A 15,667-nucleotide genomic window follows, 5' to 3' on the forward strand; every position below is an offset into this window, starting at 1 on the left:
CTTCTTCTTCTTCTTCTTCTTCTTCTTCTTCTTCTTCTTCTTCTTCTAATATTTCATATAGTAAATAAATTCACAGGTTTGGGTCCAATTCATATTCACAACATCATGAGCAAAGACTCTTTCAAATCCATAGATTATTGAATTATATTGTATATTGTAAAAAAAGACAGATTAATACTAAATGAAAGGTTCTGGTGATATAGCTTAAGGAAGCATAAAACCAGTTTTCTAAAAATCCAAGCTGTTTTCTATGTTCCAAACTAAAACCCATAAGGTTTCAGAAGACTTAAAAATGAAATTATCCTGCAATGTAAAATTTTCATTGTCTGGCATTCAGATAAAACACTCCCTGGTATGCAAAGATATCCATAACCAGGAGAAAGTTCAGTTAAAACAGACCAGCGAAGAGGCACAAAGGAAAGAATTAGTAAACAAGAAAAATAGCACCTCTGTTATAAGTACTCCACATGTTCAAGAAGGCAAAAGGAAGGATGGATGGGCAGATTCAGGGATGACTGATAAGAAGAACCACACTGGACTTCAAGAGATAAAAAGAGCAGTGTCTAAGGAATAATGAAGGAGTTAAGAACAGATTACGTATTGCAAGCCCAAAGAGTAAAGACAGCATTGGAAACTAAAACACAGTGGAGAATGAAAGCAGACCTTTAAAAAGGGAGACCGTGGGCTGCAGGACACATTTAGACAGCTTAAGATACAGGGAATCAGAATTCCAAAAGGGACAGCAAGAAGCACTTGGAGAAATAATGGCTGAAAACATTCCAACTGCAACAAACAGTACGGACCCACAGTTTCAAAAGGGTCAATTTATTTTAGACGTAAGAAGCAAGATGAACATACACTGTCTGCCCTACAGTCAAATTGCCTAGTGTCAGTGAGAAAGATAAACTAGCAGAAAAGACTCACTATAGAGAGAAGTAAAAAGAATACTTCCTGAGCTCTCCTCCTCCTCTCCTCTTCCTCCTCCTCTTCCTTCTCCTCTTCCTCCTCCTCCTCCTCCTTCTCCTCTTCCTCTTCCTCCTCTTCCTCCCTTTCTTCCTCTTCTTTCTTCAGAGATGGTCTGATTATAGAGCCCTGTCTACCCTGGAACTCACTATGTAGCTCAGGCTAGCTTTAAACTCAGACAGGTCTGCCTGCCTCTGTCTCCCAAGTGCTGGCATTAAAGGCATGTGCTAGCACACCTGGCCACATCAGACTTCTTTTTTTTTTTTAAAGGTTTATTTATTTTATTTATGAGTACACTGTAGCTGTCTTCAGACACACCAGAAGAGGGCATCGAATCTCATTATGGGTGGTTGTGAGCCACCATGTGGTTGCTGGGATTTGAACTCAGGACCTCTGAAGAGCAGTCAGTGCTGTTAACCACTGAGCCATCTCTCCAGCCCCCACATCAGACTTCTTATTGGAAAAAATGAAAGCCAGGAAATAGTGGAGCAAAATTGGGAAAGCACTTAAAACGAGCAAAAGAAAACAAAACTGTTAACTTTGGATTTTGTAGTCAATGGAAATGCCATGCAAAAGTTAAAGCGATACAAAGCTTGGATGAATATAACCCATTAGCCCCGTTCAATGAAAACTTTAATGGCTATTCCTGGTTGGCAACTGGACTATATCTGGAATGAACTACAATCCAGAATTGGAAGGCTCACCTGTGATCCTGATCTTGAGGAGGGAAGACACAAGTTTCTGACCTGGATGTTGGCATGGAGATCTTAAGCCATATTGGCCTTGAAAAGCTTAGGCTCAGACAAGGTAGTACACAGTTTTAATCCCAAGAGATCTCTGAGTTCAAGGTCAGCCTGGGACAAAGCAAGTCCTAGATCCAGGGGTGGTGGTACACACCTTTATTCTGGGCCATACCTTCTGCTGGAGACCCATATAAAATAAGAAAATTGGAAGAAGGAAGATTCACTCTTCTCGCCTGCTTGCATTGACTTGTCAGCTCATCTGTTGGAACCTACAGAAGACCAGCTGAAACAACTAGCCTTGTGGGACTGAGCAACTACTAGATTCTTGGACTTCCCAATCATAGCTGCCCATCATTGGGGTAGTTGGACCACAAACTGTAAGTCATCACAACAAATTCCCTCAATATAGAGAGACATTCCATAAGTTCTGTGACTTTAGAGAACCTTGACTTAAAATATAAACCTACAGGCGAAAGGGAAAAAATTGATGAAAACCTGGACCTACTTCATGTTATAGAAAATACTGAAAATAACAAATATATGTCTATTGCATTAAAAATCTCCCCCAAAGATAACTGCTAAGTGAAACATTCTCGAATCATTCATAGCATAGGTGCAAACAGATAGAATAAATTCAGCTTTTAATTTAATTTTGTATTTATATTTTACTATGGCAACATAACAAATAATATACTTTTATTAGATTCCTTTGCAATATAAAGTGGCATATAAAGTTATTTGAAGGAAGACCATAAAAATTAAAAAACATGTCTCCCAGGGTTCCTCAACATTGCTCCCCTCCCTTTGCCTCTGATCAGTGGACAAGCTAAAAACTAAGTACACAGATGTGAATAGCTGCCTCAGCCAACTGATTACCTTTAAAGAACGTGTCACCCAGCAGTAGCAAAAGATACACGCTTCCCCAGTACACGTGGAGCACGGCTGAGGCAGTCTGTATTCTGGCCTCAAAGTCAGTTAAAAATTCAGGTAATTTGAGAAACACGCTGGTAAAATAGAATTAAGGATGTTTCAGTGGTTAAGAACACTTATGTTTTTCCTGGAGGAACTGAGTCTCAGTACACACATTAGATGGCTTACTACTTCCTGTGTCTCCTGTTCCAGAGGATCCAGTGTCCTCTTCTGGCATGCCCAGACAGATAGATATGATATACAGACACATATGATACAGAGAGATATAAGAGAAATATAAGAGAACAATTAGTCTGGAGGGAGAAGTGGGAGGATCTCTATGAGTTTGAGGTCCGCCTAGTCTACATGGTGAGGTCCATGGCAGGCAGGGTTGCATAATGAAATCCTGTTTCAAAACAAACAATAAAAAAATAAATTAAATAATTCTCAGATATTTGAAAAATGATATAAACAACTTATAGGTCAAAGGAAAATATTTTTTGTTTTGCTTTTGAGACAGAGTCTCACTGGTTGGAACTTGTGACCACCCTGCTTCAACTTCCCACGGGTTGTACACATGCACAGCCATGCCAGAATTGTACTTTTGTATGCATTAAACATTTTAAGGAAAAATTAACTGAAGGAAAAGTGCAAAAATTTAACATTTGTGAATTCAGGTAAAGTAGTTCACTGTTGGAAATTTATAGACTTAAATATGCTGGAACAGACAAAAAGTCTGAAGACAATGGCTGGATTTTCACCTTTAGAAACTAGAATAAGAAAAGCAAACTAAGCTGAGCTTGGTGGTGCATGTCTTAAGCCCAGCACTCCTGGAGCACAGACAGGCAGTCTCTGAGTTCGAGGGCAGCCTGGTCTGCATAGCAAGTTCCAGAGCAGCCAGAGCTATATGGAGAGACCCTGTCTGAAAACAAAATGAAAGAAAAAATGTAAGGAGGAGAAGGAAAGGGAAAGGAAAGGGGAAGGAAAGGAAGAGAAGAAAGGAAGAAGGAAGGAAGGAAGGAAGGAAGGAAAAAGAAAGAGAAGGAAATTAGGCAAAATAATAAATGAGAAAAAGGGAAATCATAAGAGTGAAGTAGAGCCGGGTGGTGGTGGCACATGGCTTTAATGCCAGCACTTGGGAGGCAGAGGCAGGTGGATTTTTGAGTTCGAGAGTTCGAGGCTAGCCTGGTCTACAGAGTGAGTTCCAGGACAGCCAGGGCTACACAGAGAAACCTCTCTCGAAAAAAAAAAAACCAAAAAAAAAAAAAAAAGAGTGAAGTAGAGATCAAATCTATGTATACAAAGAATAAAATTTGTAAAGAAAAAAATCAGGGAAATTTGTGTCCCGAGAAATTAAAATTCTTTGATGGGTTTCGTTCATAAGACAGACTTTAAAGTCTGTAGCTTGGTTTCATTCTTCTCAGCTGTAGAACTACATTTCTATGCTCTGATCTTTTTTTTTTTTTTTAAACTGGCAAAGGGCCTTTGCATATGCTGCTGTTTGCCACCTCCCTAAGCATCAGATGTCTTTGTAGTTAATGGCTGTTTATCTTTTACATTTAGATGGACTGGTCTCATCTAGAATTTATCCTAATCTGTAAAGTCTACTAGGGCAGAAACTGTATTTTTTTCTTAGTTTTTTTAATATTTAACATGGATGTGGCTCATGGTAGAATCTCAAGAAAAAATTTCTGGATGAATAAATGAAGCATAGTAATAGTTATGTTTTCTTGGGATATAATCTTCTTTGTATTTTATGAATATGATAGTTATTGAAAGATCATTATTTGAGGGCTTATTATTAAGAGGACGTATTTAGAGATTTTGCCATCCTTTTATTCCTTAGTTACATTTATGTCTATATTGCTTTGTAGATACTGCTGTAGACCAAGCCCATGTGGTCTTATGATATGTGACACAGTGTTGCCAATTTTCACCGATAAGTCTATTGTTTGATTTCATTATACCAGCTGCACAGAAAACTTGACACAATCTGTGCCAAGTAAACCATCTAAAATAATACTGAAAGAGCTTAAAGAATAGTAGCCTTGAAGATATGTCACTTTGTGGTTTTTAAAGCCATTTTACAGACAAATGGTGATCTGCTTAGAATTTTAGTGATAACATCCTGTCAAAATTCATATCTAATTTTGATGCCCAAACCCATCATCTTTCCACTGTTATCTTGTCTCAAGCACACCAAATTAAACTTTTTTTTTTTGCCATTTTAAGGAGCTGTTTAGATGTCCGTCTTGTGCTAGCTATCAATGGGCAGCAATTATATTAGTTGTCTGAATGTTACAGTAAGTTTAACTGAGTTTTCTCTAAGATGAAATTGTGATCAATGTATTCACAGAAAACCCTTGTAAGAGAAAGATGATAGAGGTAAGACTTTATCCAACATAAACTTCATTCTTAGAGTAGATGCCAGTTTTTTTGTAGCTTAAGTTCTGAAGCACAACAGTATAATGTGCGAAGACTTTCATAAAGTTAAAAAATTCTCTCTAGCATTCAACACTTAGTTATTAGCTATAGAAACGGAACAAGTTGTTAGTTGAAGATTATTGTAGTCTGGAGGATGGGTTCAACTAAAAGCACTACAACGTACGGCAGACATTGAGTGAAGCAAACAGAGGCTTCAGAAGCCCAGAGCTGGCAGTGAGAAGGAGTCCTAAAGATAGGATCAGCAGAGGAGAAACTCTAGGACAAGGAAATAGAATAGCAAGACAAAATGTAGTCCTCCTTTGACAACTTCCATTCCTCCATTTGGGAATGTCAAGGCTGTCTGGATGAAACAGGAAAAAGCTGGTCCAGGCATTACTAGAAATATCCCAGAACATGGAAGAATTCCAAGTAAGATGAGATCCGTATGTGAAAGTCTCTCCTTAGCCTTTTAGCTAAGATCAAGTTCAGACACAGAGAACTTTGGTCTGTGTGGGAGCATGGTGTAGACAGACAGGAGTACTTGCTGTTGATAAGAGCAAGTCTGGGAGGTGGAGATGAAGAGGAAATGGTGTGTGAGGTGGGAAGAGTCAGGAGTGCGGCTTTATGCACATTGATAGTTCTAGGTCTTCATAGAGTAAGATATGTCATGGTGAAAATAAGGCACGGACAAGAATAAACCCCTAAAACACTTCAATTGTTACCAGAGATATGAACTGAACTGCTTGATTTGTTAGCAGGCAGGAAGCTATGTGAAGGAATCTTCTGATGTCATAATTCTGGGTGTCACTGGAACATTTGATCACCATTCCTTTGGCAAGTCTAGCCTTCTATGGAAAGTCAGTAGAAGCAATTGATTTATTCACCTCTACAGGAATCAGACTTGGCCTATTTTGGTAAGTCTATGTCTCCTTGAGCCTGGTAGCTAAGGGTTAGTTTTCCACAGACAGTTACATGAAGCCGCAGGTGACAATGTTTACACAAGATCTTTATTGAATAATCCCCCCTTTCTTGATAATGGCCATACTCTACTAATCAAACTCTTGGAACTTAAAAATTTGGTTTTATCATTACTTCCAGTAAGTATTTACTTATTATGAATAGAATATCAGGCATAAGAAATGCTCTAAAGACATTTTTCATCTTTCCTATCCCTTGTGTATTAATAGACATGTAAATTTATTCAAGATAGTTATTAAATGTCAACTGTGTATCCAAACTCATCTAGCTATAAAGAATTAAATGGTGACAAAGATGGACAAAGAGTGGCTAGGATATTTAGAACATTTATTAAAATAACTAGTACAGTGTTTCTCAACAACAGCAGGAAATTTTGCTTTTCTCTCCTACTAAGGGATATGTGCTAATGTCTGGGGACATTTAAAAAAAAACTGTCAAAACACTGGGAAAAGGTTGTTGTTGACATCTAGTGGGCAAATACTGAGGAACGTTCTACAATGCCTATGACAGTCTACCTTTCTCCAGCTTAGAAGTACATGGTCTCAAATGTCCATAGCACCCTGGTTAAAGACCTGAATTAGAATGGTAACTGTTACAGAACACACACACAGAGAGAGAGTGTGCCATGGAGACTTAGTCAATAAGTTATGGGAGAGCTCTTTCTCTAAGAAAGGGAAGTATGTATTCATGGAGGCGTGGGCCGGAGAGAGTTCCAGGCACAGGAAACAGTAGACAGTGATGAACTTATCTGAGTATGTGTATTGCATATACTCACTCTCTCCCATTTAGATGTGTGTTTACTAATGCTCAGCATCTCCTAATTACTACTCGTCATCACTAACTGAGCACTTACTGTGTGCCGGCATTGCATTTCACACGATTACCTCTTTAAACCTACTGTTATCTGAAAGCAGATATTATTATCAACTTACCCTTCAGGAATATAGACGAATTGTCAGGCAGTGGTGGCACACGTCTTTTATCCCAGCATTCAGGAGGTAAAGGCAGGAGGCAGGTGGATCTCTGTAAGTTTGAGGCGAGGCCAGCCTATTCTACAAAGTGAGTTCCAGGACAGCCAGGGCTACACAGAGAAACCCTGTCTCCGAGAGAGAGAGAGAGTAAATAAATAAATAAATAAATAAATGAATAAATGGGACAAATTGTTTACTCCCACCAAAAATCACTGTCTTAACTAATGCAGTAGATTAATGGGTAGACTTATCTTAACTAATGGGTAGACTTATCTTAACTAATGGGTAGACTTATCTTAACTAATGGGTAGGCTAAATGGTTATGGGAACAGAAAGTGTATTTTACTCAAAGAGAGCCTACGTTAGTGGCGAGGCATCGAAGGGTGAGGAGTGAAGACTCAAACTTGCTGATTTCAATAGTCACGGGAAGAAAATTTGACCTTTTCTTTCCCCACAGTATAGTTGTCACTGTTAACCACAGGCTAACTACAACACAGGCGCAGTATGCTTACATGTCTTGGAGGCCATTTTGAATTTGTTATAAGATTCTGAATTGTTGGATAATTAACTTTCAAAGTTTTTTTTTGTTTTTTTGTTTTTGTTTTTCAAGACAGGGTTTCTCTGTGTAGCCCTGGCTGTCCTGGAACTCACTCTGTAGACCAGGCTGGCCTCGAACTCAGAAATCCGCCTGCCTCTGCCTCCCAAGTTAAAGATTTTTCAGATGTCACCTTCTGAACAATTCTATGTACTTATAAGAAAATTGAAGCATTAAAAATGTCAACTTATCTTTGAAGATAAACACCATTGTTATTTTTAACTTTGTATTCTAGGATTTCAGTGAATTATGCCTTTTCGGTTTGGGACCCAGCCAAGGAGGTTTCCAGTGGAAGGAGGAGACTCTTCAATTGAGCTAGAATCAGGCCTGAGCTCCAGTGCTTCCTGTAACGGGAAAGAGACGTCACCCAATAGGTGACTATCTTGCCAGCTGAGGAGATGGGTATTGCTTATCATCAGTATGGGCACTGACACTTAATATTAGCAAGAAACAAATTAAGCCTGGGAAGTCAAGCACTGCTATTATTACATTAGTCCTAACAGAACCCGGATTTTAACAGTCTATATTTTATAACTTTATAAGTCTAGACCAATCCTTCCTCTGCCCCATACATTGTTATCTAGACTGTGTCTATGTTCTCAAGATCAACATCAGATCACCAGTGTACTGATGTGAAGGGCATTGTTCAGGTACAAGGGTACAAATGCAGAGACAGATGGAGACCTCTCACTGGTGTCACTTGGCTTGAGCTAGACTGAGCCAACAGTAGAGTATGGAAACGCCACAAGGGAAGCTGCTTTTACGGGATTGAAGCAAACCATCACAAGCAGGAGTAGCTTCACTTTCTCTGTTTGCCATACTGAAACAGTAACTACTACACTCCTGCTTCTCTTAGTGGAGTAGGAATTTTGGGGTCACAGAGTTCAGCTTAGGAAGGTAGATACTTTAAAAGTTAGACTTACGTATGGGTGGAAAAGGCTAAAGTATTCAGGGTTGGTTATTTGATAGGAGTGTCAGAAAAGTAACCCAGACACTCTGAGTTTTATTCTGTATTTTAACTCTGAGGCTCTACCAACATCTGGGCATTAGCTTGCTAGCTTTCACTCCACAAGTGTTTTGAAATGACTCAGCCAAAGTGATTGAAGGTTCATATCTGAATTTACATACTATTACCACTTATTTATAGTTATGCATTTTTGCCATTTAATAATGACTGCAAACCCTTGAAAGGAAACATCTGGAACATTGATAATATGGGAACAGGTATGTGTTCATTGTTATGTGCAGATTCTCATCAGAACCTCGATTAGACATTTTCGTGACATTGAGAGGCTTCAGAGAGATTTTAAACAATTGAAAAGACATTGAAATTTTTCTTTGCTTTGAAGATAATTTCCTTTTTTGTATCTTAAGTACCTATCATTTGCCCTTTCCTTCAGGCAGCTCCGAAGATGCCCTGGAAGTCATTGCCTGACAATTACTGATGTTCCCATCACTGTCTATGCAACAATGAGAAAGCCACCTGCACAAAGCAGCAAGGAAATGCCTCCCAAGTAGCGTCCTTAAGTCTTCTGTGAGGGTTGACTAGGTCAAGGGCAATGGGCCAGTATCATCTCATGGTCTGCCTGGTAAACAAATAAAGGTGGTGGCACTAATTGGGTGATGACAATAGTTGACTATTCCATTTTAATAAGAACAAAAGGTGTGGTCAGTAGAGCACTGGTGATGCTAAGCCATCGGTTGTATCTGACAAGACAGACTACTTCACACTTGGTACTCTAGAGATCACCTTGCTCACAGGAGATTACTAGTTAATTACAGATTACTGGGCATTTGAATTTTCATTAGCTGAAAAGAAAAGACCATGCAGAAAAGTGGACACCAGGTCCTGCCTCCATAGTTCTAAACTGCCTCTCTGGAGAGAGCCTAATGTGTATCAACTTTACTGAAAACAAGGGAGTCCAGGGGATCCCTAAGTACCCCAGTTGTCTATCAGAGCAGCCGCACTCCTTAGAGAAAGAACACTCGGATCTAGGTTAAAGTTGCCAAGGGTAAGAAAAGACTGCCAGGAAGCATGTCATAAAGGACCCTGAGAGAGCATCCAAGCACGATGGTGATTGTGGAAACCCAACCAGGGTGGAAAGTCCTTTCCTCCTCCCCTCCCCCTCACCTCCTACCTCGCCCTCCTTGGCTTCCTCTCTCTTCTTTTCTTCTTCTAGAGGTCCTACTCAGGGACTCCCACATGCTGGGAGAGCTCTCTGCCACAGAGTTACATTGTAAGCTAAAAAGACTGAACTATCACTCACTCTGAAAGCAGGACAAAAGGTAAAAAGAAATGCATACAATAGATTTAAATCTTAGTCCTTACATAGTTGTATCAATTACAAAAGGTCTGAACTTCAGTTGTATGACAAAGAGTATCATATTGGCCAGAAAGAAGAGTGTAAGCATAAGCTGTTTGTTACTTTAAATTTGAGACTCATAAAGTCAAAGTCCAAAAGACTAGGGGTGGAGAGATGGCTGAGTGGTTGAGAATACTGGCTGCTCTTCCAGAGGTCCTAGGTTCAATTCCCAGCCCTCGGGACATAGCAGCTCAGTGATTCCTGTCCTTGGAGATCTGACATCCTCTTCTGGCATCTGTGGGCCCTGAACCCATGTGCTGCACACAAATCCATGCAGATGAAACACCCACACACATAAGATACTTTTTATAAAGTAAAAAAAGATGCAAATAGAATACCATGCCAACAAACATTAATCAAAAGAAGGTAGAAGTAATGATATTAATAATTATATAAAGATTCAAAAGTGCACCAGACCACAGGAACCGAAGCAACTGAATCACTCCACACTTACAGTATGTATTTCAAGTGGTAGAATAGAAAGCAGTCGAAGACAGAGAAAACATGATTTGTTTGTACAGAATGCCATCTCACAAAGCCAGAATAGTGCACGTTCTTTTTAAGTGCTCATGAAAACACACTATGCAGACCACATTGTGGACCTTCAAACTTCAGAAAGTTGAAAAGCATTAAGAGTCTGCAGTGTATTAAAAACATGTCCAGCAAATGAAATAAATTGGAAATAACACAGACACTCAGAGAATTTCCAAACACCAGAATGTAAAATAACACAAACAGGCAATGAGAGAAGTCAGTTTGAGCCAAGTTAAAGCACATATCAAAATACGTGAGTTTTAGCTATAGTGGAGGGAGAAGTGGGGTGATATGCACATGCTTATAATGCCAGCAGGCCGGTGAGGAGGACTGGCACAACCTCCAGGTCACTGTGGGCTATGAGGAAGACTCTCAAAGTGACATCGACAATGACAGCAGCAGCAGCAGCAGCAGCAGCAACTAAGCAGAAAAATTGAGGAAGAAAGTGAAACCCAAACCTCTTTTTTTTTAACATGATCAATGAAACATCTCAGCAAAATGATCAGCACAGAAACTACAAATAATTGACGTCAGGGTTCACAATGGAGCATCCCTGCCAATCCACAACAAGGATTAAACCCCTTCTCAGCACTACGGATGCTTCAGTAGTGAATGCCTCTCTGATTCCCTCCCACAGTACTGGGTACGTGCTTTCCAAGAGTGGATCATATTTCCATAACTTGTCTCCAGGTTGGCATTAGCTCATGGTCATTTGAAAAGATATTCTGTTGAGGCTGTGGGTGTGGGTGTGAGTGTGGAGTGGGTGTGGAGTGGGTGTGGGTGGGGTGTGGGTGTGGGTGGGGAGTGGGTGTGGGTGTGGGTGGGGAGTGGGTGGGGAGTGGGTGTGGGTGTGGGTGTGGGTGTGGGTGGGGTGTGGATGTGGGTGTGGGTGGGGTGGGGGTATGGGTGGGGTATGGGTGTGGGTGTGGTTGTGGGTGTGGGTGGGGAGTGGGTGTGGGTAGGGGTCACTGTGACCTCAGCATTGTCATATATAAATTCTGAGCTCTCATATCACAGCACTTTGGGTGTTCTGGAGAGAATTCAGTGCTGCATCTGATAGGCTGTGTCATCCTACACCTTGATGTCTGTCCCCTTTTGTCCCATGATTACACACAGGCAATCGGGGTGTCATCCTTCAGTCTCATTTCCCCCCCCCCCCCGGCTGTGCCGTCCGTCCTCACTATCTAGTAGGCTGGCTTTGAGAACTCAAAAGGTTATCGACTTCTCTCCTTTCTGACAGCTATCAGTCATTCCTCCAGTCTTCTCACACCCTTAGGCAAGTCTTCCGGGCTCGGTGGAATCAAAAGTGGAAGCATCAGTCTTTCCTTTTCCCAGAAACTTTAGTATTGTCTTGGAAGGTGAGGGGAGGGAAATAAACTTCATGGAAATTCTGCTTCCCTGAAACTCAATATTTATTGAATATATTCCTATACACATCAGACTCAGTTCTGAGTTCTTACAACAGATTTGTGAGCAATCCAGAAATTCATGTATTTTATATTAAAAAAAACCCATCCTATGTGTATGAGTGTTTCATCTGTATGTGTGTACCTGCAGTGCCCTAGGAGGTCAGAGGAGGCTGGCAGAGGCCCAGGAACTGGAGTTACAGGTGGCTGTGAGCTATCAAGTGGATGGTAGCAGCTGAATCACGGTCTTCTGCAAGAACAGTATTTGCTCTTATTCCCCGAGGCATCTTTCCAGCTTCTAGCTTACATTTTTTGAAGTTGTGTGAGCTTTTTCTGAGGAATGTGAACAGGTGTTAACAGGGCATCAGTGACAGAAATGATTCCACCCAAGTGTAGTGTGGAGATCCAGTGCGTTTAATTGGAGTTGCAGAAGTATGGGTGAGGGCTTACAGAGACGTGGGCGACTTACAGGTGACTACGCCACTGAGGAGAATATTCTTACAAAGCTTTCATTGCCTGTTTTCAGGACACATGGGGCTTCATGAATCTCACATCCAGTGACTGTTAAGGCCTATATATTTTCAGGAAAAGGCAGGAACTGTTGAAACCCCATCACCAATGGGCCCACTTCCTAGCTGGGGACTGAGGTAACCATTACTGGACAAAGGGTAGGGGAACATGCCATCCTAGAACCACAGATCAATGCCATGGTTCGCATTCCTATGAAGGTGAATCCGGAGCTGCTAAAATCACATTTCAGTTGGAATCTCTGCCTTCAACTCCGACCAAGTGTCTGATTTTCTTGTTTCATAATCCAAACTTACAAGAGAAAATATTCCATTGTTCACACTCATCTTTCCATACCAGGCAGTGTCTTGTTCAGTCGGGTGTGGCCCTGAGAAGAAGTGGAACACAGGTACAGAGAAGGCCTCCTTCACACAAGAGCCTCTTCACTCTGTAGGGGCTCTGGCAGGAGCCATGCAGAATGATCGAAAGCACAGAACTCATTGTTTTCTGTTCCAAGTACTGATAATGTTATGCCTAGCTAGAAGAAGGAAGAGGAGGAGGAGGAGCAGGAGGAGGAAGAAAAGGAAGAAAGGAGGAGGAGGAAGAGAAGAAGAAAAAGGAGGGAGAAGGAGAATGAGGAGGAGAAGAAGAAGAAGGAAGAAGAAGAAACTTTTTCATTTTGAGTCTGGGAGAGTGAAATCTCATCCAAGAACTGGTTCAAGTTGATGTAAATGAGGAGGCAAAGGGTTTCAGGATGCCCTTGTGTGTTCTAAGTGATGTCCCAGTCAAGGGAATTCTCATTTTCTGACCATAAGAATGAGAAGTACTAACTGTAAGAAGGTGGCCTCCTTTCAATCCAGAAAATATTCAATTATAGTACACTTTCCTGTTTAAATATATGTGTTTGTATTTATGTGTGCACACGTGTGCCTCATACTGTACCAAGTAGAGTATGAGTGAGACACACATGGCATCTGTTGAGAGGTCATAGATTAATTCTCCTGACACCTTCCTTATGGGGCTAAGGATCTAATTCAGCTCATCTGGCTTGTGCTCGAACCCCGAGCCTCTGAGTCATCTCTACAGCCACATAAAACTCAACCCATCAGAGCTCTGCAGGTACTCCTACTGTAAAGGTGAAAACGTGTAATCTGATTTAGGTTGTGAACAAGTCAGTAAATGAAAGGTAGGAAAAGGCAGTTGAGGATGAACAAAAGTTGGTATGTGTTGAATGATCTTTCCTGAAAGACGGCTACCTCTGAGAATGTAGTCACATTTGGCTTGTATACCAGGGCTGGTTAAGAACCCCTTCTACTATTAGAGACAGGAGCAGACAGGCTTTGCCAGCTGAAGCACATGGGCTCTCAGAATAAGAAACTCTTCCACTAGCCGGGCAGTGGTGGCACACGCCTTTAATCCCAGCACTTGGGAGGCAGAGGCAGGTGGATTTCTGAGTTCAAAGCCAGCCTGGTCTACAGAGTAAGTTCTAGGACAGCCTCTATAAAGAGAAACCTTGTCTCGAAAACAAAAAAAAAAAAAAGAAACTCTTCCACTTTTTGGATCGCTGTTTGCTGCAGAGATTTTGGATCCACAGGATAAATTTGAATTCAAATAAGAAATAGGAAGCAGCCGGTCTCTGATTTATTGAAATCCCCTTCAACCAGATGAGAGCTTCTGTAGGGAGGGGGAGTTCCAGTCCCCCAAACCCGCCCCCCACTTCTGTGTTTATTTCAGTGCTAGACAGAACTCTCTTCAGCAGCCTTGCAGCTGTGTCAGGCTGTGGGGCAGGAGTTGATGCTCACAGCACCACTGACCAGGGCTGCTTTACTGAAGCTCACCGGGCGCCCATCAATGACAAAGTTGCGGATGCAGCCTGTGAAGGGTTTGCTGGGAGCCAAACGTGGCGTCAGTAAAGACTCTGAAAAGAGAGACAGGGAAAAACATGTCAGTGCAGGGAATTCCAAGCTTCAGTATCACCTCCTGGTATAAAAAGGAAGATTGTTCAGACTTTGAAAATGATTCCCTGTCAGCAATGGCTCACAGTTCTCTAGTGGACTCTCAGGAAGAGTGAGAACACGCGGGGATTTTAATGTTTGCCATGTTTCTGTGATCACATTCCCGTGCATAGTGTGACTGTCTTCCAGGGCTGGAATTCACCATTTCACTGTGAAGCCTGAGCCAGAGAGTTTTCCTGATCTACCTGTGCCATTCTGAGTTAATTTCCCCGTGGCCTTATTTGTTTACTGTGTTTTGCTGAGAAGGGAGAAGGAATTTGTGCTTCCCTGTCATTTTTGTGCAGAATTATTGTTTCTGTTTAATCCCTATCTTCATTACCCGTAACCCTTAAGCCTCTACATTTTTGCTAAGCTTATAATGAGAAAATAATGAATTCAAACGAGGTAAAATTTAATTTTTCTGAGCTCATGGTTTACACGCTATAAATAGGGAAGTGCTAAGTAGCATAGATTTTTGTGTGGACACAGGTGCCTTCCAGCATGCCAGGGACCCTTCACTTATTGTATTTAGGCATCTCGAAGAAGCCTGGCGTTTATTAGTTATACCGATACAGTTAGGTGTGTTGGTATGATAGAAGCAATATAATTTAAAGCAACTTGGAGAGCTTATAAATATTATGAAGTTAAAATCCATCTAGTCAAAGCTCACTGTTATAAACACACAGCAGATCGATCAATGGCAGACAAAAGGGGAAAAACAGTCGGCAATCTGTAACAGTCGGTAATCTGCTTTATCTGGGAGGCAGATAAAGCAGGAGACCAAACCAGCAGCACCAAGCAGCTGCCATACAGCATCCCCATGTGGTGCAGAGTAGTGTGCACAGAACCTGTGTGCCGAAAATAAAGAAGGGACACGGCTTTCCCCTTCAGAACGGTAACCATAAAGCTCGAGCCCGGCAGTGGCAGTGCACACCTTCAATCCCAGCACTCAGGAGGCAGAGGCAGGTGGATTTCTGAGTTTGAGACCAGGCTGGTTTACAGAGTGAGTTCCAGAACAGCCAGAACTACACAGAAGAACCCTGTCTCCAAAAAGTTTTAGATTTGAAAGGGGCCCCAGAGATCAGCAACTTCTATTTGTATCTAATTCACAATGGCTTCATGTCTGTACAGCCTGCTCAGTGTGCTTCATCCTTAGAAGCTAAAGCTGGAGAAGAGGGGTCTTCTAAACCCTCTGCCATCCTGTGTACAGTGGAACACAGCTTCCATCCTGCCTGAGCTGTCCACCCATGGTTCATGCGGAAATCATCTGGAGAATATAA

At 41.4% G+C, this 15,667-nt stretch overlaps 2 protein-coding genes across 7 annotated transcripts in view; one reads left to right on the plus strand and one right to left on the minus strand.

The window, feature by feature from the left end:
- Window positions 1-9,213, plus strand: part of Fam229b (family with sequence similarity 229 member B) — a 13,816-nt gene extending 4,603 nt beyond the window's left edge. For 2 of the 6 annotated variants that reach the window (XM_028769072.1, XM_028769070.1), the window contains 3 exons: window positions 5,795-5,953; window positions 7,819-7,957; window positions 8,984-9,213. In XM_028769072.1, the coding sequence (XP_028624905.1) occupies window positions 7,833-7,957; window positions 8,984-9,101 (243 nt within the window). In that variant the 5' untranslated portion in view covers window positions 5,795-5,953; window positions 7,819-7,832 and the 3' untranslated portion in view covers window positions 9,102-9,213. Of the gene's footprint in view, window positions 1-1,731; window positions 2,084-5,794; window positions 5,954-7,818; window positions 7,958-8,983 lie in introns of those variants that run through there. The other 4 variants (XM_028769074.1, XM_028769071.1, XM_028769069.1 and 1 more) reach the window with 3 other exon arrangements.
- Window positions 9,214-14,012: 4,799 nt separating this feature from the next.
- The window catches only part of Lama4 (laminin subunit alpha 4), a 142,090-nt gene continuing 140,435 nt past the window's right edge, over window positions 14,013-15,667 (minus strand). Inside the window, exon 38 of the mRNA XM_028769000.1 lies at window positions 14,013-14,311. Coding sequence (XP_028624833.1) covers window positions 14,166-14,311 — 146 coding nt within the window. The 3' untranslated portion in view covers window positions 14,013-14,165. The remainder of the gene's footprint in view (window positions 14,312-15,667) is intronic.

This window comes from Grammomys surdaster, unplaced genomic scaffold, assembly GCF_004785775.1.
Source record: "Grammomys surdaster isolate TR1022 unplaced genomic scaffold, NIH_TR_1.0 190, whole genome shotgun sequence".
Taxonomy (NCBI): Eukaryota; Metazoa; Chordata; class Mammalia; order Rodentia; family Muridae; genus Grammomys; species Grammomys surdaster.